General features: G+C 40.2%; 1 protein-coding gene and 1 long non-coding RNA gene across 3 annotated transcripts in view; one reads left to right on the top strand and one right to left on the bottom strand.

The window, feature by feature from the left end:
* Positions 1–26,718, top strand: part of ACO1 (aconitase 1) — a 48,550-nt gene that overhangs the window by 6,890 nt on the left and 14,942 nt on the right. For both annotated transcript variants that reach the window (XM_064490140.1, XM_064490139.1), the window contains exons 2-13: positions 7,547–7,665; positions 8,351–8,519; positions 9,559–9,696; positions 16,303–16,372; positions 16,502–16,685; positions 17,220–17,359; positions 19,073–19,244; positions 20,509–20,609; positions 21,556–21,672; positions 22,790–22,949; positions 23,570–23,705; positions 25,892–25,976. In XM_064490140.1, the coding sequence (XP_064346210.1) occupies positions 7,569–7,665; positions 8,351–8,519; positions 9,559–9,696; positions 16,303–16,372; positions 16,502–16,685; positions 17,220–17,359; positions 19,073–19,244; positions 20,509–20,609; positions 21,556–21,672; positions 22,790–22,949; positions 23,570–23,705; positions 25,892–25,976 (1,569 nt within the window). In that variant the 5' untranslated portion in view covers positions 7,547–7,568. The remainder of the gene's footprint in view (positions 1–7,546; positions 7,666–8,350; positions 8,520–9,558; positions 9,697–16,302; positions 16,373–16,501; positions 16,686–17,219; positions 17,360–19,072; positions 19,245–20,508; positions 20,610–21,555; positions 21,673–22,789; positions 22,950–23,569; positions 23,706–25,891; positions 25,977–26,718) is intronic.
* Positions 1–26,718, bottom strand: part of LOC116151468 (uncharacterized) — a 241,574-nt gene that overhangs the window by 200,924 nt on the left and 13,932 nt on the right. Inside the window, exon 2 of the long non-coding RNA XR_010382596.1 lies at positions 5,573–5,641. This is a non-coding gene — a long non-coding RNA (uncharacterized LOC116151468). The remainder of the gene's footprint in view (positions 1–5,572; positions 5,642–26,718) is intronic.

Raw genomic sequence — 26,718 nt, 5'->3', positions numbered from 1 at the left:
GTTAACATAATTATGTGTTGAATAAATGAATGAAAAAAATCATACAATTTTTTCACTCAGAAGGAACTTTTTAGATCATCAACTAACCTTATGTTAGAAACTGGGAAACTGAGGCACAGAAAGGCTATATAGCTATTCAGAATGAAACTGAATCAAATGATGCAACTGACAAGGGCTCAATTTCCTGAATATACAAACAGCTCATACAACTCAATAACAACAACAACAACAAAACCCAATCAAAAAATGGGCAGAAGACCTAAATAGACATTTCTCCAAAGAAGACATACAGATGACCATAGGCACATGATAAGATGCTCAATGTCACTAATTATCAGAGAAACACAAATCCCGACTACAATGAAGTATCACCTCGCACCTATCTGAATGGCCATCATTAGAAAGTCTACAGATAATAAATGCTGGAGTGTGGAGAAAAGAGAACTTTCCTACACTGTTGGTGGGAATGTAAATTGGTGCAGCCACTATGGAGGATAGTATGGAGGTTCCTTAAAAAACTAAAACTGGAATTACCATATGATCCAGCAATCCTACTCCTGGGCATATACCCAGAAAAAACTCTAATTAGAAAAGACACATGCACCCCAATGTTCACAACAGCACTATTTACAATAGCCAAGACATGGAAACAACCTAAATGTCCATCAACACATGACTGGATATACAATGGAATACTATCCAGCCATAAAAAAGAATGAAAGAATGTAATCTGCAGCAACATGAATGGACCTAGAAGTTACCATACTAAGTGAAGTAAGTCAGACAGAAAGACAAATATCATATATCACTTATATGTGGAATCTAAAACAAAATGATACAAATGAACTTATTTACAAATAAGTAAGAGACTCAAAGACACAGAAAAGAAACTTACAGTTACCAAAGAGGAGGAAGGATAAATTTGGGATTAGCAGATACAAACTACTATATATAAAATAGATAGACAACAAAGTCCTAATGTATAGCACAGTGCACTACATTCAATATCTTATATAGACTATAATGAAAAAGAATATGAAAAAGATTATATATGTATAACTATATAACTGAATTACTAAACCCTATACCAGAAACTAACACAGTATTGTAAATCAACTAAATTTCAGTTTTCAAAAAAAATGAATGAAATGGAATCATTTAAAAACTGTTACAGCCCTTTGAAAAAACTAGGAATATATGTGGTACATTCTGGTCAGTTGCCCAGGATAAGACAGAAGAGTAAGTGAACACAGACTGATAACTTAAAAATTTAGCAACAAGAGACAAGTTACTGTGCGATAGCAAAGTTTTCTGAAGGCAGAGTCTTGTTCATTTTTGTAGTGTAAAGTACCTTGCATTAATTGGTGCCCAGGAAAAATGTGTTGATGGATTTGGTTATATTCTTCTTTTAATTACTGAAATATAGTCAGTTTATAATGTTGTGTCAATTTCTGGTATACAGCATAATGTTTCAGTCATATTCTTATAATGCCATTTCTTCTGTAAGACCCTCCTAATGCACTACTTTTTCTTCCTTCTCTTTTTCAGTCCTTCCCAAAATAAATAGTTGCTCTTATGGCTTCTCCTTTAAAAATCTTTCGGTTACAAGTATCACGTGTGAGAGATTTCTGTGTCGTTTTTGGTGTTTTTAATACTTTTATGAACAGCTAAGAATATCAAAGTGGTGACTTGGCCTCTGGGAAAATTCAGAGATATTTAGTTATTCCAGTTTCCCACATGCATCTGCATCAAATAAAGCAAAGAACTAATATTTCTAGCTGTCTACTTTGAGAAAGAACCAAGTTAACAAGCCATGGTGGTTTGCTGGCCTGAATGGTTCTGACCTCAGTCTTGGTTATATTTACACAGACATCCTTGGAATCTCACTTCTGACAAAAAGTTGTTTATAAGTAGCCTGGTATTTAGATACACAGCAGTCAGTTAGGGAGTGGGACCAATTAATTTCTCTTTAAACAGAAAAAAATGAAGCACAGCTGATCTTTATAGTGAACTGAAGTAAACACTAAGAGATGCAGTGATATAACTGTAACTCAGGAGCAGGAAGCCAGGAAAATTCAGGAAGAGTATATTTAGGAAAGTGTGAGAAGAGAGGTGGGAAAACCACGTGAAGAATGCAGAAGAAACCTCTTTCTGTTGTTTGCATAAATTTTAAAAATCCACTTTTGTGTGTCTTTAGATATCCTAAATAAAACAATTCAGAGAGTGTGCTATCTGTGCGTTAGACCATAGAGCAGTGATTCTCAGCTAATTACCTGAAAGCTCTTTCAAACTATACAAACTCGCCTGGAAACTGATATCCACACTTTCCACCCACCAGAAAACTCTGTTCTCCCCACCCCATTATGCACAGCAGTTGTGCTGCTAAGGGTTATGCCTTTCCTCTGCTCCTTCCTACTGGTGCATGGAAATCCTTGATTGGCTGTAGGGCCCATTCATAGCTGTGCTCCTTTCTCTATCATAAGACAACCTAAGAGGATTCAACTCTGATGGCAGAAGCAGCTAAATCTTGGATTTATATACTCTAAAGGCTGGAAAGAGACTGGCAGAGGTGAATTTGGTTTTATCTGATCACTGGTATTTAGCTAAAGTCAGTCAACTGTTCCAAACATCTCTACAAATGGTTTCCTTTGCTGTGCAGAAGCTCTAAGTTTAACTAGGTCCCATTTGTTTATTTTTGCTTTTGTTTCATTTGCTTTATGAGAAAGGTCCAAAAGAACATTGCTATGACTTACGTCAAAGAGTATTTCACCTATGTTTTCTTCTAGGCACTTACAGTTTCCGGTTTTACATTTGACTGTTTAATCCATTTTGAGTTTATTTTCGTATATGGTGTTAGAAAATATTCAAATTTCATTATTTTACATGTAGCTGTCCAGTTTTCCCAGCACCACTTATTGAGGAGACTGTCTTTTCTCCATTGTGTATTCTTGCCTCCTTCATTGTAGATTAACTGACTGTAAGTGTGTGACTTTATTTCTGGGCTCTGTATTCTGCCCCATTGATCTGTCTGTTTTTGTGCTGTTTCTGTTTTGTTATATTCATTCATTTGTTTTAGTCTTTAGATTCCACATATAAGTGATATCATACAGTATTTATCTTTCTCTGACTTATTTCACTAAGCATAATACCCTCCAAGTCCATCCATGTTGTTACAAATGACAAAATTTAATTCTTTTTTATTGCTGAGTAGTATTTCCCCATATATATATACTACATCTTTATCCATTCATCTGCTGATGGACATTTAGGTTGTTTCTGTATCCTGGCTATTGTAAATAATGCTGCTGTTAACATTGGGGTGCATGTATCTTTTCAAATTCATGTCTTCATTTTCTTTGGATATATACCCAGGAGTGGAATTACTGGATCATATGGTAGTTTTGTTTTTAGTTTTTTGAGTGCTTCCATATTGTCTTCCACGATGGTTGTACCAATTTACATTCCCACCAATGTTGTAGGAAAGTTCCCTTTTCTCCACATCCTAGCCAGCATTTGTTATTTGTGGCTTTTTTCATGATAATCATTCTGACAGGTGTGAGACTGGTTTTGATTTGCAAAACCACCAACACTGTGGTTTGGGTTTGCATTTCTCTGATGATTAGTGGTGTTGAGCATCTCTTCATGTGCCTGTTGGCCATCTGTTATGTCAACTTTATTCTCTTTCTTTTGTGCATTCCTTTACATACACAGTTGTATGTGTGTCTCATATTTACATTGGTAGAAGTGATTTGCCCTTACTCTTCTGCCTCTCTTGGAATGAACTAATCACTCCAAGCAGATTGTTAAACTCTCAACCACAAATTGTTTTCCCAAAGTTTAGCTGTCAGTCAGTTCTCTGGAATTTTGAACCACGTGGACGGTTCAGTGAATGAGTATAGAACTAACTCACAAAAGTGCCTGAAGACTGTGATATGCCTAAGGAGTACTTTTTTCAACCCTACTTACAAAGGATTTTTTTTTTTTTTCCTGCCAGAAATTTGCTTTTCTTTGGAGGGAAAAATCAGCTACATGTTCTTCCTGGTTCTACCACTTACAAGCCCTGTGCCCCCAGGCAGCCACTTTCTTTTCAGGGCTTCTATTTTCTCATCAGAGGAATGTTTGTCATCTCTAAAGTTCCTTCCCAAAGGCTCACCATCCTCTGATTTATCTCATTGCCTCCTTAGCATCTAAGGTCAGGGTTTCCCTGGGGCATGGTGACCGCTTAAAGCCATGATGCATGGGCACAAGTGAAGGTGCCTCCCCAGGTCACCTGCAAGTGTCCTAAATTACGGCCAAAGGTCAGTTGGCAGCAACACTGTCTGTGGTGGGGGAGGATCCCCAGCACTGAACTCCCTTCACCTTTTTACTGGGAGCATAGTTCATTTGTTAAATGTCTCAGATCTACCTGCCTGGGCCTGATATTTACTGTTTATAGCGATTCACTTGAAAAATCTATGTTCAGCACTCCCTTCGCCACTCCCTCTCTTCCATGCACAAAATGTACCTGTAAGGACCGTGCCAAGCCAGCCAGCTGGTGTTTCAGGACGGGTCAGCTCTGAGACACAGTTTCTCTACCAAGTATTTTCCTTTCCTTTCAGAATGTGAACAGACATCGTGAAGACTTTCAGAGACAGCGCAGTCTCTTTTTAGGTTCCTTCTGTTTAAGGACTGTCCACGTGGCCCACTTGAATCTGAGGCCAGGCACGTGTCAGCAGCCCTAGAGTCCTGAACACAGGATGTTCAGCAAGGACAAGTTCTGAATGAGCTGCAGCCTCGCTGCTTAGGAGATATCATTTCCCTTCTTTACTTTTCGGAATCTCTTTTTTCCCTTTGCCTCCACGCAGTACCACCTCATTCTGGGGGACAGAAAAGGCAGTGCCCTGAACAGATTTCCCTGTGCACTAACTCTTCCCTCTTCCAAAAAAGAAAATCCTGGGATAACGCTCCACCCTCTCCCAGAGAATCCTCGTCAACACTGGTCATTCCCTCTTTTATTAGTATTGAATCGGGATTCGGTAAAACACAAAAAACGGCAGGAATAATGCAGGGGGAGGTGGTGGGAGATAAAAAAAAGGGATGGAAACAGTGGGGTCTGTGCTCTATGTGGTTGTGGGAAGCAGACAGCATCATGATGCTACCTAGGTCTCCCGTACCCTGGCCAGGTGGTAGGGTTTCTAGCAGAATCACAGATCTTAGGATACCCTGGGGTCCGCAGGACCCATGGAAGTACTCTAGCTTTGGGGATGGGGCAGGATTCTGGCCACAGGAAGGGAGATCTAGGTAGCATTCATGATGCCTGGATTCTGCTTTGGATCTGGACTGTTCCCAAGCCAGAGATCTTTCCCCTCACATCCTCCCGGGAACATGGCTGTTTGGGCTTCCTCTTGGGATTACTGAAGCACTGGGGACTCCTGTAAGGGCATCTGAAGCAAGAGTCACAGAATGAGTGAAACTGTAAAGTGGCTCTTATTTCCAGAGCCCTCCAGGCTTATATGGAGGGGACCATTTCCCAATTGCCAAGCAAAACCGGTTTGGAGTTGCAAAAACACAGCCGCTGTTGCTTTCCACTGACCTGTGGCCCAGAGTGGCACGGGACACGTGACAGTCAATGCCTGGCTCAGACCACTGTGCTGAGTGACCCCTGAAAAGACAGAAAGAAAGCTCTAGTATTCAAAACTGAGTCTCGTAGGAGGATTCCTCAGGTCCATATGTCTTCTCACTTTTTTCAGCTCTGAGATTGATGACTTCAAGTCAGCACCACTTTCAAAACTTGTTACTGCAACTAGAGTGACCGCTCCAAAGGGGCAGGTAGAAAAGGCCAGGGTTCAAAACCCAGCTCTGCCTCCTGCTGGATGTATGCCCTCAGGCAAGTTTTTACACCTCTCTGAGCTGCAGTTACCTCAGCTGTAAAATGGGAATAAAGACAGGCTTGAACTTACAGAGGTATTACCAGTTACAAAGGACGGTGTAAAGCACTTGGCACATACTGATCTGAGTAATTAGTAATTGGTTCTTCTCTCTCCTAGCCACTGCAAGTAAAATCCCCTTCATTTATATATTGAAACCACACAATTATCTAGTTTCTAAGGAAAAAGGAGACAGAAGGAGAGTGCTTTTATACCAGCCATTTTCTACAAGAGCCATATTGGTCATCGTATTTGTCCTGAAATACCAAGCTGGCTTTGTAGGGTGGTAACAGCAGCAGAAATTGCATAAGGCTTCCAAAGTTCTGCCCAGGGCATTTGTAAGCCACAGGGAAGCAAACTGACACACTGCTTCCTCACAGCATCAAAGCAAATATGGGTACAACTTAGCAACTGCTTTAACGTAGAAAAATTCTACGTTAATTCAGTGACTTAAGGCTTTTTAAAGATGTGAATGTCCCACCATGCCGGTTCAGCGAGGTTCCCACCACGTCCATAGTTTCCTGCCAGAGTTTTCTTTCTTTGGTTACCCTACCATTCCTCCAAAACACCTGCCAGGTTAAGTTAGCGCCCACAGGTCAGATAGTGCCCACAGGCGTGTTTGGTTTGGCCATCATAGCTGCAAATACACACAGTAGTTTAGAAAAATTTGGTTGCCAACATTTATAAATCAAGAGAGTTCATGTAGAAATCCAGATAGCCAGCCTCACTTGAAAAACTGGCTCTGTCACCACCGAGCCGGCCAGCATTCCTGCATGCAGCCCTCAGCTGGAGCCAAGTGGCCGCTGCCCTCTTTGACAGGCAAACACTGCCCAGGCTGCCTGGCCCCGGCACAGCCTGCTGCACGGTGGCGGGCTCCTTCCTGGCGCGTGGTGGTATCTTGGTTGTGATTCCCTCCCCCTCTCAACGTATACCTTCCACACTGAGCACTCTACAGTGTCCAGCAGTGATTCTTAAACTGGAGACGGGATTCCTGACTCCTCCCCCAGTCAATTCTGATTTAGTACTTCAGCGGGGGTGGTGACCTTAGGAGTCTGTTTTAATAAGAAAGGTACCCAGGCACTTCTGTGATGTGAACCCACTCACTACCACATGCAGAAGTGACTCAGAAAGACTTCTAACACGTTGATTTCAAATGCTGCAGACTGTTACAACAAAAAATAGCTGCTTTCAAGTTCCCTCTTCCAAACTTCGAGTTTTATATAACCGCAGAACGTCATCTGCTCTGGACCTCTTACCCCCTGTCAAGCAAAACATGAGTCCAGCTCAGAGCTCTGTTCATATAGTCGGGATTTACCATGAAACATCCTTCATTTCCCTTCTTCCTCATTATCTTATGAGTGGAAAAATATTGGAAAGTTGAGAAATAAAAGAAATTTGGAATTATATGCTCTTTTGGGAGGTGAATGCTAGCTTTCACATAGCTTCACAGAGCCTATTTGATTTGCTAAGGATATGATTTTTGCATTCATTTATGTCCCATCTTCCCCCTACTCTGGAAAGATATTAAGTGATTTCTTGAAGTTGATGTGTACCGTAGTTGTTAAAGAGGGCAAACACTCCTGGGAGTATATGAGGTCCAGCTTTGAGAGCAGAAATTCAGTGTTCTGTGTCCATTTCAGAGACACGTGTCCATCAGGAATCATGAGCAACCCATTTGCACACCTTGCTGAGCCTTTGGATCCTGCACAACCAGGAAAGAAATTCTTCAATTTGAATAAATTGAAGGATCCAAGATATGGTAGGTACATGGCTCTATGATGTAAATGCTCTGACAGCAATTGGAATATATTTGCATAATAATTAAGCTATGTAATAAATTATCCTTAAGGAGAGTTGGAAGAGGGAGGAGCAGAGAATGGCTGAATGGCCTTGGATTAGCACACAAATACGTACATACCCTTCTTACATTGCTCGTTTTCCAGGAGGTAGTAATGATTATATACCGGTAACATTTACATAACACTTAGTATAGAGAGTGTTTGTGTATATATGGCTGTGCTTTGATCTTAATTACAATAATTGTAGAGAGGTTTTCTCATTTTTTAAACACTAGGTTTCATAATACACTGTGTGTGTATTACTCTTCCTAACACATAATACAGTAAATTATCTAGACTGATTTCATTCATGATGACTTAAGGAAAACTCTTATTGGATTCCAAGACAAGGTAAACATTTATTATGAAAGGATCATTATATTTTATTTTTGCCTAGTCTGGGTATTTTCTGATACAGTCTCTTAAACCCATTCAGTATCCTTATATTTTAAACTGTTGAGATCTGTTTAAATTAACCCTTTTTCCCTGTTGGAAGAATAGTGTCACACCTTGTGTCAAGTTTGTATAGAGATTGGCTTTAAAGAGCTCTTATAAGGTGTCACATGGTTTTTGTCTGTTTGGTTATACTTTCTCCTTTACTCCTAGAACGCTTACCATTTTCTATCAGAGTTCTCCTGGAGGCAGCCATTCGGAACTGTGATCAATTTTTGGTGAAGAAAAATGATGTTGAAAATATCCTAAATTGGAATGTCTTGCAGCATAAGAACATAGAAGTGCCATTTAAACCTGCCCGCGTCATCCTGCAAGACTTCACGTGAGTCTAATGTCATTTCACTTTCTTCTTCTCTGCCTCCCTTGTCAGCCTTTAAAGAAAGCTCTTTAAAAACAAAAATAAAAAACACGGTGACTATATAATTTTTCCAACACTTTTGAAAGCAAAAGGGGACTGCTATCCCAGATGGCAAGAGGTAATCTCAAGCAAATCAAGATACATGCTCACTCTACCTTTCCCAGTGGCAAAGGTCATTGTCCTTGGTCTGGAATATCCTAGTCTTAAATATACTAGCAAAAGTTGAAAGAAATAGCGTGGAGTGGAGCTGTCTGGGAATCTTTTCTCCCACACATCCTGTCACCCAGGGAGCCAGGTTTCAAACAGCTGTCCTTGGACCACGGATGTGTGGATGTGTATCACCTGAGGGGATATTCATAGCTCACAAGGCCTGATTTGTTACTGTTAAGCCTCAGCTCACATCCTGCTATGCCCAGGAACTGCTCCTCATCACGACCTCATTTTGAAACACTACCTTTTCATTTTTAAATGATGTTATTTTGTTCCTTCTGGAGACCAAATTTCACTTTTCTAGAGGAAGATCACCCAAATTTTATCTCTAATATAATAAAAAGGAAGGATTCAGTTAATGTAAATTTGATTCATAGCCTACTTCTCTGAATTACATCTATTCCTTTAAATGTGGTCTGAAGTCGAAGGGTGTAATCTGTATGTCTTGTCCGGGTCTTTGTCACTCCACCATGTGAATGGGGAGCAGTCATGGCAGACAAAGTTTTAGAGTTTTTAAGTGCCAGCTTTCCCATAGTTTCTCCATTTAGACCACATTGGTTTTTAACTTTAACTCAGGGATAAAACTGCATGTGGAGAGACCACTCAGTTGTGCACTTATATGATTTCTGCTTGAGGAGATGTGTTTAGAAACTTCCACTTTTCTAACTCATCCATTGTCAGCTCCACTGATGAGACAGTCCCACTGCCAATATTATTAGAAGCGGCAAAGCTGAAAAATCCCATGACACTTGATTAATAGATTTATTTTCTGCTTAATTCTCTCTTTTCTTAGAGGTGTGCCAGCTGTGGTTGACTTTGCTGCCATGCGTGATGCTGTAAAAAAGTTAGGAGGAAATCCAGAGAAAATAAACCCCATCTGTCCTGCTGATCTTGTCATTGATCATTCCATCCAGGTTGATTTCAGCAGAAGGTGAGAGATGAGGATGAACACTTGAGGTGGAGTGTAAGTCTTTCAGTGTGTTTGTGTACGTAGTTAAATAAAAGAAGAAAATCATTAAAAGGTATATTCAGGAAACCTCAAACTTAATATGTATTTTCACTGAAGTTATGTTTTGGATGGGGGATGAATTTTTTTAATTTTTTTTGTTTGTTTCCATTTACTTCTTGGGTGGGAGCAGCCTGTGTGAAAACACACACACATGGATTTCTGCCATGAGAGCTTGTTAATACAAGTACATGTTTCACTTATTTTAAATGAATTTTGCTTTTTTTTTAAACCATGGAGCCGTATTCCTTTTTGATTCCAAGTAACTGTTTCATATCTGGTGGCCATCTCTGTCTCTCCATGTAGGTTTCCAAAATGTCTGTCTTCCTTTGTTCCTTCTTCTATTGTTTGTGATATCTACTTCTCTCTTTCTGTCCAAATCCTACCAGTCCTACCAATAAAATCTCAGTGGTAGTACACAATAAGAATTTATTTCTCACACTCCTACAAGTTGGTTAGGAGGTCAGCTGATCTAAGCTAAGTGCAGCTGAGCAGCTGTGCTTCATCCAGCCTGGCTGGGTTGACTGCTTTATCGCACATCAGCGGGGCAGGTGGTACAGCTCCAAGAAAACAGCTAGCTAGTGATCAGAGAGGCTCAAGAAGCCAGTTGGGAACATGCAGTTATCTCTCGATCAGAACTGGCACTGTATCACTTCTATTCACAATGACAGTAATCAAAGCAAGTCACAAAGTCAAGCCCAAAGTCAGGGGTGGAGGAATAACACTCCATCTCTTGCAGAAATAGCTGCGAGATTACACAACAGGGACTTGGCTATACGAAGGGCAATCAGGTGCTACTAGAAAGCTGATAACGCAGAAATATAACTAAAGAAAGGTATTATCAACTTCAGATAGAACTTTAATTAGAAAGAAAGAATGGTTCTGCATACTATGCTGGGAAAATTATTTGGTAGAGCAGTTCATATGAATTAAAGCATTAATATTTTCAAATTAAATAATGGAAAAATTTAGAAAAAAATTAATTATACATGTGTCAAATGCCTTAATTAGAAAGACCTTTCTAAATTTAGAAAGCAATAAATGAAAAAAGGGGGGAAATCTATAGATTTGACTTCAAAGTTAATAGGAGATAATTTGAAAAATATATTCAACAAAGATGACAAAGGGTTAATATCCTTAATATATAGAGTATATATAATCCTTAAAAAAAAAAAAAAAACAGTAAAACCCAGAAAAAAAATGGGCAAAGGAAAGCGGACATTTCACAATAAGAGGAAATGCAAATAAATGATAAATACATAAAGCCTTTTCAACCTTACAAGTAATAAAAAAGTAAATTAAATCCTCGAGATACCGTTTTCTCTTACCAACATAGTTAAGATTAGAAAATAAACATTTTTAATTATAAAGGTGTCATGAGAGAGACACTTTTATACACTGCTGGCAGCATTGCAAATTAGAAATGATGAAAGTAAAATGTATTAGAATCTTTAGAAATTGCCATCATCCATCTTGGAATTTCCACTTCTAACCCTACCCCTTGCAGGTATCTGAAAATCAGAAAAAGCTTAACGACTAAATACTGCTCATTAAAGTATTATTTATAATAATGAAAACTGAGAAGCATTCTAAATGTCTAGCAAAGGAGAGTGATTTATTAAATTATAGTACATCCTTAAAGTGAATTACTAGGTAACCTTTACAGTTATATTTATGTGCTTAATGGCACTTATAACATACTTATAGCTCAATGAACCAAAATATGTATAAATTGCATATGTGGAGTGATCTCAGCTAAATGAAGAGCTAGGCAGTGGTTAAAAAATTGGAAACAGAGGTGACAAACTGCTAAGTCATTATCTCTGGGACTACCATTTGTTCTTCATTTTTACAATAAGAAGCTGTTGTTTTTGTAATAGAGAAGTCATTTAAGAATATGAAACGAACCACTCAAAGGAAAAGGAAAAAAAAACTTTATCTGCTTCCTTGGGGATTTAAGTGAGTTCCATATAGGCTCAAGAGAAATGTAGAAATTGGTCACTGTCTAATGAATGTTGCCAATATCCAAAGCACAGAAACTCAGGATAGAGAGAGATCTGCTTTGTCCTGTGAATTGACAGTTCTTGGAACAAACCAAATGGTTACCTGCCAGCTTTTCCCTTCCCTTTGGACCCTAAACCCACCCTTAGGCAGCATGCCCTTTTTTTCCCTCTTAAATCCCCATGAGCTCAATTTAATGTTCTGATTTCAGAGGGAAGAGTTAAAAATATACGCACAACCTATTATCCTGATTGAGAGTAAGGAAGTCCCCTTTAGAAATTATAAAAAGTAACTTCACAAATCATGGGCAATATTATCTTTCTTGAAGAATTTCACTGGTGTTGATAGCTTTCCCTTTATTTCTCTGGCCTGGAAGGTGACAGTGGAGATAGAATTGGAATTGTTATAATGTAAAGTTATTTGACTCAAAACTCAAAGTGCTCTTGACTACTAAGCAGTTAAAGAATCTGGGTCATCACCAAGTTCACTGTGATTTTTTTTTTTTCTCTTTAAACCTTGACATCCACCAACTCTGGTTTCAATTTTTTATGGACCTTTTTCATTTACACTCTAATACTGAAAACATGAAAACAGCAAAGTTCAGGGGTGAACCTTGATCCAAAATGATACCCAAATCTAGCAAACATTTTTTTTATTTAAAGAGAAACATTTCTGTTAGAAGTATTTTCATTGGTAGTGTTTTGTTATTATTTCTTGAGTTTGGTTTTGCAATTTGACCTCCCAGTCTCTTTCCTCATTTTTATTAGAATGTCTCAACTTTTGTGGAACTGTGTGCTGTGGGCTTATTTCCAGCTGTTTCCAGGAATGAACTGGAAAAACTGGGTAAGGGGTAATGAAAGGGTGAACGGCCTCTTTAGGTGTTGAGGATCTAACTAATGCATTATTGTCAGGTTTTACACAGTTATCTCAGCAATGACTCTTTTAATCCCAACACGAATATCATAACAATTTCTGACAAGATTTCATGAGTGTCAAAACTGTCTCCTTTGTAAATACTGTCAGTGACTATCTGGAGTACCATTAAATGTAATACTCAGAAACTTTGAACTACATCCAAATCTGATTTCAAATTACGTAAATAAGGAGAAATTTCCTCTTTGGTCTGTGAGGCCATTCACATTCAGAGACCTTATTAAAAGTTCACAGAATGAGTGAATCAAGGAAAGTTCTAAGTGGTGGAAAAATCTGAATTCTAGGTCTGTTGATTCATTCCAATAACTAGAACTAACTTACCTGAGCCAAGGTTAGCCTAAAAGTATTTTGTTTTAATGAGTAAATAGGCTTTTTACCTAGAATTAACATATCTTAAAACAGCCTAAGCACTTCTGGCTTCTGCTTGTACTGTGACTGTGTTATTTACATCAAACTGATGTTCCCAGCATTCTCTGGGGTAAATATCCCTCTTCCAACTCTGTTTCTGCTGTGAGAAGCCTGGACATCCTTCTGGAGGCAAGAGGACAGGCATGAGGACTGGGAGTCCACATGTGCTCAGAGCACAGCAGAAGCAACGAGGGCACCAGAGGCAGGGCCATACATGATTAAGAATAATGTTCTAAGATGCCTTCCCTTTTTCTTTGGTTAAAATTAAATCCACTTAACAGACCTACTATGTGCCAGTATTTGTTCAAGAAGCAGGTTAGTTTAGAAGAGGAGAGAGATTAAAGAACACACAGCTTGAATGCAGTTGGTAACTGTAGGAACCACAGAGGAGGAGGCAAATCACCCTGACTTGGGGAGTCAGGGGGCTCTTCCAGGAGTATCACTTGATCTGAGGTCCCAGGGGTGTTTACTAAAGAGAAAAGAGCGGGAAAGACATTCCACACAGAACAGAGCATGCAAAAGCATGAGTAAAGTAGGGTCTGGGAGTATGAGGGCCACGTTGTGACTGAAGTTGAAAGTTTGGACTGGAGGATGGGAGAGGGCTTATAAAGGAAGTCTGAGGTCAGACTGAAGGACTTTTTTTTTTTTTTTTTTTAAGGCAAGGGATTTGTACTTTATTTAGAAAATGGGATCCACTGGCAGATTCAAGATAGGTTGTGATGAACTGTATTTTGGAAAACCGATTCTGGTGACAGTACAAAAGATAAGTTGAGTGGACTGAATACTTTGATAACTGTAGGTACAAAGTGGGAGGAGAGGAAGTCATTAGATGAGAGATGGACAGACAGGGATGAGGAAGAGATTTAGGAAAGAAGGTCATGTATTAGGGTTTGACCCGTTGAGTTTGTGATGCCCGACGTGTTCCTGATGCGGATGCCCAGGATACATTGGGAATATGGATCTGGTCCTGAAGAGACAGGTGGGGACTGGAGGGATGGAGCCCCCAATGTACCAGTGAAGGCTGAGATGAGTACCTTGAGGAATGGCTACATCTGGTGGAGGGTCTACAGGGGCTGCTGATTGGGGGTCAGGATGGGATCAGAAACGCCTTGTTCCACTACAGCAGGATCTCTCCTCTATTTCTTTTCTTTTTCTCTGACACATACACACATCCACAGACCTTCATTCTCCACATCGGGGATCAGCTAACTTGTACTGTAAAGGGTCAATATGAAATACTTCAGGTTTTGTTGGCTACATACTATCTCTGTTCATATATTTTTCTTCCATCCTTTAAAAATATAAAGATTATTTTTTGCTTGAGAGCCAAACATATACAGGTATTGGACCAGATTTGGCCTGTGAGCCAGTTTGTGGACCCCTGCTCTAAGGTTCTCTCAGGAATTGATTACATCAAAGCAACTAACACTTATCTTGAAGAATATTCACATCAGGAGAAAAGACAAAAATCAGCATGGTAACTGAATGTATTCTTGTAGGGTAGACAACAGCCTCCAGCCCTTCCTTCTCAAGGAGTGCCTACCCACTGTTATCTGGCAGACTGCCCCTCGCCCTTCAGACTACATCAACGTCACTTCCTCCCAGAAGGCACCCCTGGCTCCCTGGTGGTGCACGGCCCTTTCTGACGGCTCCCATGGCTCCCCGTACTGCCCGTATAATGACATGGATAGCCACTCTCGTGCAGTTGCCTGGTTGCCGTCTGCATCTCTCACCAGGCTCTGAGCCCCAGCTGGGCAGCACACATGCCACTTCTGCACCAGCATGTGCCCAGCATGTGGCAGAGGTCAGCTCTGTAGCTCATTAATAAGCGAAGGAAGAAGGTGCGTATACTGGTTAAGACAGAGGCTCCAGGACTAGTCAGACCTGGATTCAGGTGACAGCTCTGTAATCTACAAGCATCTGACCCTGGAGAAGTTCTAAGTCTTTCTGTGCCTCAGCTTCCTCTTCTGTACTTTGGGGTAACAGCAGTACCTACATGAGGGGTTGTCACTGTGACAAAATGAGCTCCTGGCTATAAAGCACTTGGAGCCTACGACGTATCTAGCAACCTACACTTCAGCTCCTGCTGTTATCATCATGATAGCTGTTGTTATTACCACTACGACCATTCCTGCTACAGCTTCTGTGACTACTGCGACAGGGAACAGTATGGTAGCACTCTGGAATCAGACTGCCTGGGTTTCAGTTCCAGTTCCATTTACTAGCTGTGTGGTCCTGAGCAGGTTTCTTACCCTCTCTGTGTCTCAGTTTCCTCTTGAAAAAAATGTGGATATTAGTTGCACCTAACTCAATGGGATATTTTGGCAACTAAATGAGAAAATACATGTAAAGCATTTTAAATAGTGGCCGATTCCTAATAGTGTCAGCCAGTGTAACTATCAATTAGTGAAGTCAGACTTGGGTCCCAACTATTAATTCTACTGTCCTTTTCTATATTCACTCACTCCATGACACAGTTTATAAGCGTTTCCTGTGTGCTAAACATGCAAAGTTGCAACTATGACTTATTCTACCTTGACTCAAAACAGTGTAGTTTGATTATAAAAATTCTGGAGAAGCTTCCTGATGCCCTGCATTGTCCGTGTCAGTCCTGATGGACGGAATGACTTTAAGCAAACCTCGGCGTATAACCTGGGCGTTACAGATGCTCTTGGGTGGCACCACCCTTCACATAAACCTCTGTTTGAAAGGTAGGAGACTGTGTTTCTATAAATTCCTGTGCCTCCTGGCATCACTGGTTCCCTTTCTCCCAATACAAACAGATGAAAATGCCAGCCCAGACATGGCTCAGCTCAGAGAGGTACTGTAACCAGGTCACAAATGAGAAAGGAGTATAGAAAGGTTTCTTTAAATATTTAAGCTGCTGTTGTCATTATAAATGTCTTGAGTCTGTTCCTAAGAGCCAGACTTTAAGATTAGAATAGTTTTAACTTAAATGCACTTAATGTTTTCTACCCACCGTGTTTACAGGCATTTTAAGAATCACTTGAACCAAATAATAATTATTCTTTTTACTTTAACTACCTTTCCTTTCCCATGTGAGTGAGGGCATATACAACTCAGCAAGCCTGCAGGTGAAAATTGCCATTTTGTATATTATCACTAATAAATTTGACCAGTAACATTCTAAGCCTTAAAATTTATACATTTGGTTTTTCTCTTTCACAGGGCAGACAGTTTACAGAAGAATCAAGACTTGGAATTTGAAAGAAACAGAGAACGATTTGAATTTTTAAAGGTATGGGCGGAGTTTGGTTCCACTGGTTGATTCTTTATGTGTGTCCCATGCCAGGGAGAGGTGCCTAGGAGGTGAGCTACATAAGGTGTGTCTGGCACTCATAGTGTTCTTCCTATTTTTCAATCCTAGTGGGGTTCTCAGGCCTTTTGCAACATGCGGATTATTCCCCCTGGCTCAGGAATCATCCACCAGGTGAATCTGGAGTATTTGGCAAGAGTGGTATTTGATCAGGATGGATACTATTACCCAGACAGCCTCGTGGGCACGGACTCGCACACCACTATGATTGATGGTTTGGGCATTCTTGGTTGGGGTGAGTGTTCTTCCACATTCCTAGTCCACACATGCTGTCCTATGGCACGTATTGTGATTTACTCTGATACCATTACATCCAGGAGCATGAATTTGAGTGACCACAAGTATCAGAGAGGTATTTTTGTCTGTTTTGTGTACTGCTGTATTTCTAGAACCCAGAAAAGTGTCTCGTGCCTATTAGGCACTCAGTATAATGTCTGGAAGAATGAACTGGAATAAGGGGTTGGGGACATTTAGAATGAAAATCACCTGGGCTGTTTGTTAAACACAGAGATTCCGGAACCCCCATTCTCCTTTTTAGCATCGAATCGAGGAAGTTTTGATACAGGTGTTTGGGGGACCACACTTTGAGAAATACTTATTAAACTTCTGTAGAGGGGAACAGAGAAAAGACAACTGCTCTTTATGAAAACAACTCAACTCTATACTAGTAAAACGCTGTTACTGGGTTGACGACTTGTTAATGACACTGAACTCTGCCCGAGGGATATAATGAGGAATAATGAAAACATTGTCACGGCTTTCCATACAGGTGTGGGTGGCATCGAAGCAGAAGCTGTCATGCTGGGCCAGCCAATCAGCATGGTGCTTCCCCAGGTGATTGGCTACAGGCTGGTGGGCAATCCCCACCCTCTGGTAACATCCACTGACATCGTGCTCACCATCACCAAGGTAACGATGTACTGCCTCTTCTGTGGTCTTGAAGAGTCCCAGAAACAAACAGGGAGGCAGTATGTGATGGAGTCTCTTGGGTTCCATGTGCTCTAGAAATGCTAGGAAACAGTTTATGTTGATGACTTTAAAAGAGACGAGATGAGGGGAGAATTCTGTGGTTAAGTTTCAGATCATTATGTTCACTTGACTCTTCTGTTGCTGCATAGATCTTTTTCTTTAAATTTTTTTTTGAAATTGTGAAATAATTTAAATACACAGGTGTTAAACGAAATTTATATACCCACCATGTAGACTTAACAGATGGTAACACTTCGCTGTATTTGCTTCGGAGCTCTCTCTGTATGTATATTTTTTTAAGAAGTGAAATGTAATATTTATGGCTAGAGCCATCCTCCTCCATCCTAGAAATAATCACTATCCTGAGGTTGTAAGAAATCATTCCCCTGAATGTGTTTATAGTTCTACATTTTTCCCATGCCATTCTTCTTTATATGTAAATAACAAACTCATTCTATGAATAATTTCTGACTTTATTATTCCGTTCTTTGTAATGTAAGTTACATCATTGTAACAGATGTTTCTCCAAGCTGGAAAATAATAGTTTTTTTTTTTTTTCTTTTTCTTTAGCCCTTGTAGGAAATAATCTTTTTTTTTTTTTTTTTTTTTTTTTTGGCGATTTGCTTGCTTTGCAAAAAGAAGGCAGTTTCATAATGAAAATTACTAGAAAAGTAATGTTTTTTAAAATTATCACAATTTTTCCTGTTTGTATAATCTGGAGGCTTGGGGTATTTGGGATGGTTACTATACTGTTGATTAAGTCTTCATGGAAATTAGAATTGCACTTATCTGAATACTATAGCTTATCAGAGATGCACACCTGATTCTTCATGTGTGAAATAATACAGGCTTTGCCCACAAAATTTGGCAGAATTCCACACAACCAAAAGAGCCTGGCTGTGTGGCTGTCCACAGTTCATGAAACTGATTTCATGCAGGGCCAGGCCAGTCACTGACCTGGCTGATGGCTTGCATGGAGAAGATGTGGGAGTCAGACCACCTAGATCTTTCAGTTACACTTGACTTGTACCTTTGTTTAGGTTATTTGTTGATTATACCCTTGAAAACAAGGCATTTGCTTACTCAAGTGCAAATCATAATTTATTTAAGCCAAAAGAATTTAATTTTTAGGACTTCTAGGCACTTTCACTGATCTCATTAGAATGAAAAGTTTCTCATTTTGAAACACTTTTCTTAATGTTATTTGTGGGGGTTTTTTTTATTATTTTTTCTTTCTTTTTTTAAGAAATGTTTTGGCATAATTTTAGATTTATAGGAGAGCTGATGTAAAGATAACAGAGTTCCTGTTACCTTTCTCCCAGCTTCCCCAGACGTTAACATCTTACATCACCATGGTACATTTATCAGAAATAGTAGTTAACATCGGAATGACATTATTAACTAAACTAGAAACTTCACCAGTTTTTTCAGTAGTGTCCTTTTTCTTTTCCAGGATCGACTTCAGGATGCCATGCTATATTTGGGTGGCATTATTTTTTAAATTTTATTTTTAAAAGTAATCAAAAATATGCTGGGCTAACTTATTGTTTGTGTTTACTCACAAGGCTAGTTTATGAGGACTGCAAGGGGATAGTTCAGCATTTTAAATATGGGCCATCACACCTCAAACTCTTCTATTGTTCTATTGCTCAGCACCTCCGCCAGGTTGGGGTAGTGGGCAAATTTGTTGAATTCTTCGGGCCAGGAGTAGCCCAGCTGTCCATTGCTGACCGAGCTACCATTGCCAATATGTGCCCAGAGTATGGAGCGACTGCTGCCTTTTTCCCAGTTGATGAAGTCAGTATCAAGTACCTGGTGCAGACAGGTAAGTGCAGAACCCTGAAAACAGAAGGTCCTTTGTAAAGTTGCATAGAATGCTAAGAACAGAGCATTACCCTCTCCTCTGTCCCTAGATTTAATAGTTGAGGTATTCATCTTAAAGAAGAGAAAGGAAGGGATGATGAAAGGAAGGGGCGAGGGAGCTGCAAAATACATCCAGAGATAAGATTAATTTCTGTGGCTGTAGAGGTGGCCACAGAACCTCTTACTGATCCAGTACCAAATTTGTAACATCTCTTGAAGTGAAACAAATGGTTTCAGAGAAGTTGAACCCTTTCTCAAACTGAAACCTAAGAGAAGTTTCTCCCATGCGTCTTCATGGAGTGGATGACATGGGATGTAATGAACACTGGGGCCCAACAGCAGGTCATGATAAATATGTGATGATCAGTCAGTCATCTGTCAAAAGGTCCATGCTGAAAGCTGATGACCTTTCCAATTCAATTAAAACAAACAGGCAAACAAAAAATCCTGATCTGTTGTGGATCCAAGAATCAAGCTCTCAAACAGTCTTATTTAACTGTCAGAGAAATGGGAGGCCTGCGTGTCTGCTGGGCAAACTCCATGCATATTATCTCCTGCAACCAGGGTCTTGACAAGAATCAAACAGCAGACCATTGAGGGTCATATTCCCGGTAAAACAACATTATGAGTCAGGACTTTGACCTCTGGAGTTAAATTCAGGCTCAGATCCTGGTTCTGCCATTTATTGTCTATGCTCCAAGGGAAAGATATTTCATCTTTTTGAGCCTCTATTTCCTCATCTGTAAGTGAGAATAACAGTACTTGTGTCATAATAAGGTCATGATGAAGTAGAGATTTAAATAATGTTTAGCACACAGTGCTGGGCACACAGGAAGGGCTCGTAGCTGATGGTTTGTGGTGGGAGACTGGGTGGATTACTGTTTTAACAGGAATCAAGTGCGATGCTGAGGGTCTGTGGCCAGTGGAAGGCAGATGCGAGGTATGCTGTGACAGATCGCTGAGGCTCAGGATCCTCCTAATTAGAACCATAACCAAAGAGAAAGGAGTACTTAGAACACCAGAATCTTCTTCCAAAAGTGGTCACTTTGGTCGATCAGTTAATAGCTCCCAGTAAACAGCAGCATCAGCCAGAGAGTCAGACTGTTTGTCTGGGAGCCGCTGTGTCAGCAGAGCTCTTGGTATGACTTGTATAACTGCTGGTAGAGGCATTAGTTTAATCAGGAAATTAACATCTGTTACTTGCTACTTCTTAAAATGCCCATTAGGTCGTGAAGAAGAAAAGGTAAAGCATATTAAAAAGTATCTTCAGGCTGTAGGAATGTTTCGGGATTTCAGTGACCCCTCTCAAGACCCAGACTTTGCCCAGGTAAGAGAGCGCCTTGCACCCAGCGTGTGTTTCCTCTTCCTCAAGGCTGTGGTTTTAGTTGTGAATGTTTTCTCTTGGGGGTGGGGGGTGTACTGGTAGGAAATTAGTCACTGCCAAGTTATTGTAGAAGAACAGGGTGTTAAAAGGCTGAAAAATTAAACGATAAGGAACCGCAGACATAACAAAGTAACGTAACGTCTCCCATTCTGGCTGGCCATTCGGTTGAGTTGGGTGTACTCCCCCTTTTTGATTTACTCCTTTATGTGGAACCCTTCTGGAGAAGGAGTTTAGAAGGACTAGAGCTCTTTAAAGGCTGATAAGCTTATCATCATTGTAGATGGGGAAAGAAACAGAGGTGTGAACGAATCAATTAATTCTGATTTATCCAACAATGCGCTTGTCTTCATTCATTTTCTAGGGTGCAAACTAAATCCACTTTTTTCTCAGCAGCCAACCAATCTCAGGGTAAACTAGATGTGGGACCCTTGTTTGGTTTCATATGACGTTGAGGGAAGGAAATACTCAATTAGACGAGGGCTCATTTCCTGGCATTGATGACTTAATGGCTGCATTCCCCACCAAGTCATCTTAGAAAAATTACAATGGTTTATCTGTCATTTCAGTACAAAAACCATCTCAGACTAACTTAAGGAATAAAAAGGATGTATGAGCTGCTTTACAAAGATGGACGAGTGGAAGACGGCGGCGGCAGCTACACTGCCCACCTTGGTCTTTCCAAGAGGTGGCCAGGCTTCAGCCTGTCCATGCTACCCAAGTGCTCATCCAGATCTTTGAAAATTCACCCCTTAGGTGTTCCTTGTTTTTCAGTATGGGCGTTGAGTTTGTTTTTATGGTTGTGATGTTTCACATTCTCTGGCAGGGCTGCATTTTGTGTGTCTGTGGCTGTAATGTCAGTTCTAAGGTTCCCTTTCTTTTGGGTGCACAGGTTGTGGAATTAGATTTGAAAACAGTAGTGCCTTGCTGCAGTGGACCCAAAAGGCCTCAGGACAAAGTCGCGGTGTCTGACATGAAAAAGGACTTTGAGAGCTGCCTCAGAGCCAAGGTAGGGACCTGGGAGGGGCAGGTGGAAATCCTCCCCAGCCCTGCCGTGCCCCAGGCTTCTCTTCTGCCCCCTCGATGATGAATCTTCCTGAAGCCGGGTACTGAGGGCATTTTCTTCTCCAGCCTCCAGTCCTGGATGTCTCCTCCCCTATCAGCTAAGGGTCAAGCAGCTTCCTTGGAGCACTTGATTACCTGTAAATACAACTCAGTCCTCCTTTTCAGAAGCATCTCTACTTTTTAGGTGACTCTCACCACAGTGTTCACTCTACTTGCCCAAGTTTTTCCAGCCACTGTACTTTTTGTTCATGCCATTCCCTGCCTGCATGTCCCTTCCCCATCTGCTTGTCCTCATCTATCAGCTCCTCTACAACGTGACCTCAGATCTCGTAGCAGAAAGTCACCTCACCCTCGTGTGAACCTTCATGGCAATCAGTCTGAAACCCTGTGATGGCATTTCACATTCTTTAACTTTTATTGTTGGTGCTTTGTATTATTTACATGTCTGATTTCCCTTAGTAGACTGTAAATCTGAGGGTACCATTTATGTCGCAATCACGTTTTTATCCCACAAAGTGCCCAGCACAGCATCTGTACAGAGCAGATTTTCAATGAACATTTCCCAAATGAATGATTAAGATTTGTGGTGGGTTTTATCCATGGGACACCAGCATTTTACCAAATGTTCCGCTGTGTTTCATTGGCCTTACTGACCATGATTAGTTGAATCTGGCCAAAATGGCACCTTTTTCTAAATTTCCAAAAGATTAGTATTGGTAGCCTCAGTCTGCAGACATTAAACCTGTACTAATTATTTCTAACGAGACTAACTTTGAACTAAATTTGTAGTTTTAGTGTTTTGATATTTGAGATGGGAAGAAAGTAATTGTTAATAATTTCAAAGCAGAATAAGATTCAGAAATCATGACTCCCTTTTATAAAGATTTAAAAGGAGACTTTAATTTTTCTGTAGCATTTCAGAGTTTACCAGCTGAGATGTTTGCTTTGTTAAGAACTGCCCTTTAAAATTACAGTTACCAAAGTATTTCTTCTTCTCCCAAAGTGAGAACTTTTGTCTATATATATATATATATATATACATATTTTTTTTCTTCCTATAGCAAGGATTTAAAGGATTCCAGGTTGCTCCAGACCATCATAATGACCATAAGACGTTTATCTATAATAATAGCGAGTTCAGCCTTGCTCATGGTTCCGTGGTCATTGCTGCCATCACGAGCTGCACAAACACCAGTAATCCATCTGTGATGTTAGGAGCAGGTAAGTGACATCCCTCCCAATGGTCAAGTGGACATGTGGGTGAAACAAACCGGTTTCCTTAAGACAAGTCACCAGCTTGTCTCTAGCTTTTTGTCTCTTTATAACCCCTCCTTATTTCTTCCCTACTTCTGTGACATGTCCTAAGACAGAGCACCATGTCCCTGCAGTAGTCTCTGTATTTCCCAAAAGTCCAGGGGTCCAGGCGCTCTGTATCTTCCCCTTTAAGAAATATCTGACGGCTAAATTTTTACTCCTACGTAAACTATATTCCTCACCAGCCAGTACACAGTTCATAAACTTTAAGAAGGAGCCCTTCCAATTACTTTTCATCTGAATAAAACATAATTAGAAAGATGACTTTCTCTCAAAACAAACAAAAAAAGGCACGTCTCTTTCGTCACGTCCATGACTAATTTTGAGTTTCCTGCACACATGTAAATAACTTCGGGTCAATGAGCTTTTGACTTTTCCACTTCTCCCAGGCAGCAGAAGTGGCAGAAAGTAACGCTTTTGTCAGGCAGTGTGGCAGGAAGTGCAGTCTGAAAAGCCAGTCTCTTTCCTAACTGTCCCTGGCGCCTAGAGCGGGCAGTCACCACGTGTCTGTGTGTACCATTTCACAGGCTTGTTAGCAAAGAAAGCTGTGGACGCTGGCCTGAGCGTGAAGCCTTACATCAAAACTAGCCTGTCTCCTGGAAGTGGTGTGGTCACCTACTACCTGCGAGAAAGTGGAGTCATGCCTTACCTGTCTCAGCTTGGGTGAGGGAGAAATTTTTTTTACACCATTGCTTTTGTTTTATTTTATTCCAAGGGTATCCTGCTAGGTCACCTTGTAATGGATGTAAGCTTATCTGATGGTGTCTAATTTTGTCAGATGTTAAATAGACTTAAACCCTCAGGTTCCAACAAGGCAGGGCCCTCCTGTACAGTTGTGCTGGTTGTTCATCAGACACAGGTGCCCATGAAGAGAGCAGAGGCTGAAGTCAAGCCTGTGCTCTGCTGTAGCCCTGCACCTCCCGATGGAGGAGGGAGCAGGTGCTTTTTATCTCAGTTGCAAGAAGGTGTGCTACGGGCTAATGTTGACTCTGCAACTGAGAATCTGCTCTTTGGTATGAAAATAATTATTTTCCAGGCCCAAAAAAGTTCAGACTCCTTGAAGTAAATTAGTTATTTGTTGCCAAGGACAGTTTCTCCAATTAACCTACTATTCCTAATTTGGATGACACAGATTTTTTAATCATGTGCCTCATAAAAGTCAGAAGTTCTTAGGATTATATAATAAAAGTATTTAATAGAGACATCAAATGGCATATCTGATTTCAACTTTCAAAAATTCTAGATCATTCAAGTAGACCCCTTATAATTTACTTACAAATTTAAAAGCAAATTACTTTAAAAAGTAAATTACATGGAATAGAATAGAGAGCCAAAAAATAAACCCATACACCTACCATCAATTAATCTTCAATAAAGGAAGCAAGAATACACAATGGAGACAAGATAGTCTTGACTTCAGCAAGCAGTGTTGGGAAAGCTGGACAGCGACATGTAAATCAATGAAGCTAGAACACTCCCTCACACCATACACAAAAATAAACTCAAAATGGATTAAAGATCTAAATATAAGACATGACACCATAAAACTCCTAGAAGAGAACATAAGCAAAACATTTTCTGACATAAATCTTAGCAGTATTTTCTTAGATCAGTGTCCCATGGCAAAAGAAATGTAAGTAAAAATAAACAAGTGGGACCTAATCAAACTTAAAAAAGCTTTTGCACAGCAAAGGAAATCATCAACAGAGCAAAAAGACAACCTATGGAATGGGAGAAAATATTTGCAAATGATGCAACTGTGACAAGGCATTAATTTCCAAAAATTACAGACACCTCATACAACTCAGTATCAAAAAACAACAAAGGCAAATCAAGTCCACATGAGGTACCACTTCACACCGGTCAGAATGGCCATCATCAAAAAGCCTACAAACAGTAAATACTGGAGGGAGTGTGAAGAAAAGGGAACCCTCATACACTGTCGGAGGGACTGTAAATTGGTGCAACCACTATGGAAAACAGTATGGAAGGTCCTTAAAAAACTAAAATAGAGCTACCATATGATCCAGCAATACTATTCCTGGGCATATATCTGGAAAAGATGAAAACTCTTAATTCAAAAAGGTACATGCACCCCAATGTTCATAGCAGCACTATTTGTAATAGCCAAGACATGGAAGCAACCTAAGTGTCCATCAACAGATGACTGGATAAAGAAGATGTGGTATATTTATATATAAAATATTACTCAGCCATAAAAAAGAATGAAATAGTGCCATCTGCAGCAACAGGGATGGACCTAGAAAATAATAAGTCAGAGAAAGACAAATATTATATCACTTATATGTGGAGTCTGAAAAATAATAAGATGAATCTATTTACAAAACAGACTCACAGACATAAAAACCAAACTTTTGTTTACCAAAGGGAAAGGGAGTTGGGGGAGGGAAAAATTAAGAGTGTGTGATACACAGATACATACTACTATATATAAAATAAATAAGCAACAAGGATTTATTCTGTAACACAGTGAACACTATTCAATGTCCTGTAATAACCTGTAATGGAAAATAATCTGGAAAAAAATTGTGTACATATATATTACTGAATCACTTGGCTGTGTACCTGAAACTCACACAATATTATAAAAAGACTATACTTCAATTAAAAAAAAAAGTAAATTATAAAAAGGACTCTTAATTGAATGATCTAGAATGAATGAATAGATCAAAATGCTCCCAAGAACGAGAGCTTTATAGAAACGGCACTGTGCTAAATTTATTTCATGCGCTGCTATTCTTTTTAAATCAGTGGCCTCCAGGAACTATAACCAGCAGACGGTCCCACTGAGAGTCTCTCTCCACCCTGCACTTCTTTCTTGCACCTAGGTTTGACGTGGTGGGCTATGGCTGCATGACCTGCATCGGCAACAGTGGGCCCTTGCCTGAAGCTGTGGTAGAAGCCATCACGCAGGTAATTACAGAGGGGCCTGTGGGTCTCCAGAGCTGTTGTCCTTTTTTTATAAGATGTGTGACCAAAATGCTGGTAATTTCATGAAGGTCCGGGCAACAGGGGATGTGGTTAAGAGTCTGGCCTTTGGATTTGAGCTAAACTTACTAGCTGTATACCTTTGGGAAAGTTAATTAACCTCTTTGTGCCTCAGTTTTCACAACTGTAAATTGGAGACAGTAATAGTATGTGTTTCATAGAGTTGTGAGCATTAAGGTGACAGTGGACATTGAGGACTTATTGAGGTGCCTGGAACACACATGCTCCATAAATGCTGGCTTTGACTGCAGAGGCACCAGAATCATTTATTCCTGTTGTCTGAAAACTGCTTCCAAGTCAGAAGAGAATCCACACAAATGAATCTTAACTATTGTGTTGGCTTGATTTTTGTCCCATTAACTCAGTAGCACTCAGAAATACTATTTGGTTTGCTGTGCATTAATTGTAGAGTCCATGTCAGTCAGTGTGGCTCCCTTTAGCTTGTACTCTTCCCCACCTGTTCTCTGGCCCCCAGCAGCCAAAGAACCAGGATGTTGCCTTCTGACCCACCTGGTATTTTCTCATGAGCAGAAGCCACTGAACATGTCTCTGCTTCTTCTGACCCAGAGTGTCTCCCACAGGGCTGCCCTGTGTGCTCTTCTTCCCGGGGGGGAGGACCAGGTGAAAGGGAAGCTTGAGGGCTACTTTACTTAAAGGGAAAACCTTG

Source organism: Camelus dromedarius, chromosome 10, assembly GCF_036321535.1.
Source record: "Camelus dromedarius isolate mCamDro1 chromosome 10, mCamDro1.pat, whole genome shotgun sequence".
In the NCBI taxonomy this organism is placed as follows: domain Eukaryota; kingdom Metazoa; phylum Chordata; class Mammalia; order Artiodactyla; family Camelidae; genus Camelus; species Camelus dromedarius.
The sequence above is the reverse complement of the archived record's forward strand: the minus strand, read 5'-3'. Positions and strand labels throughout refer to the sequence as shown.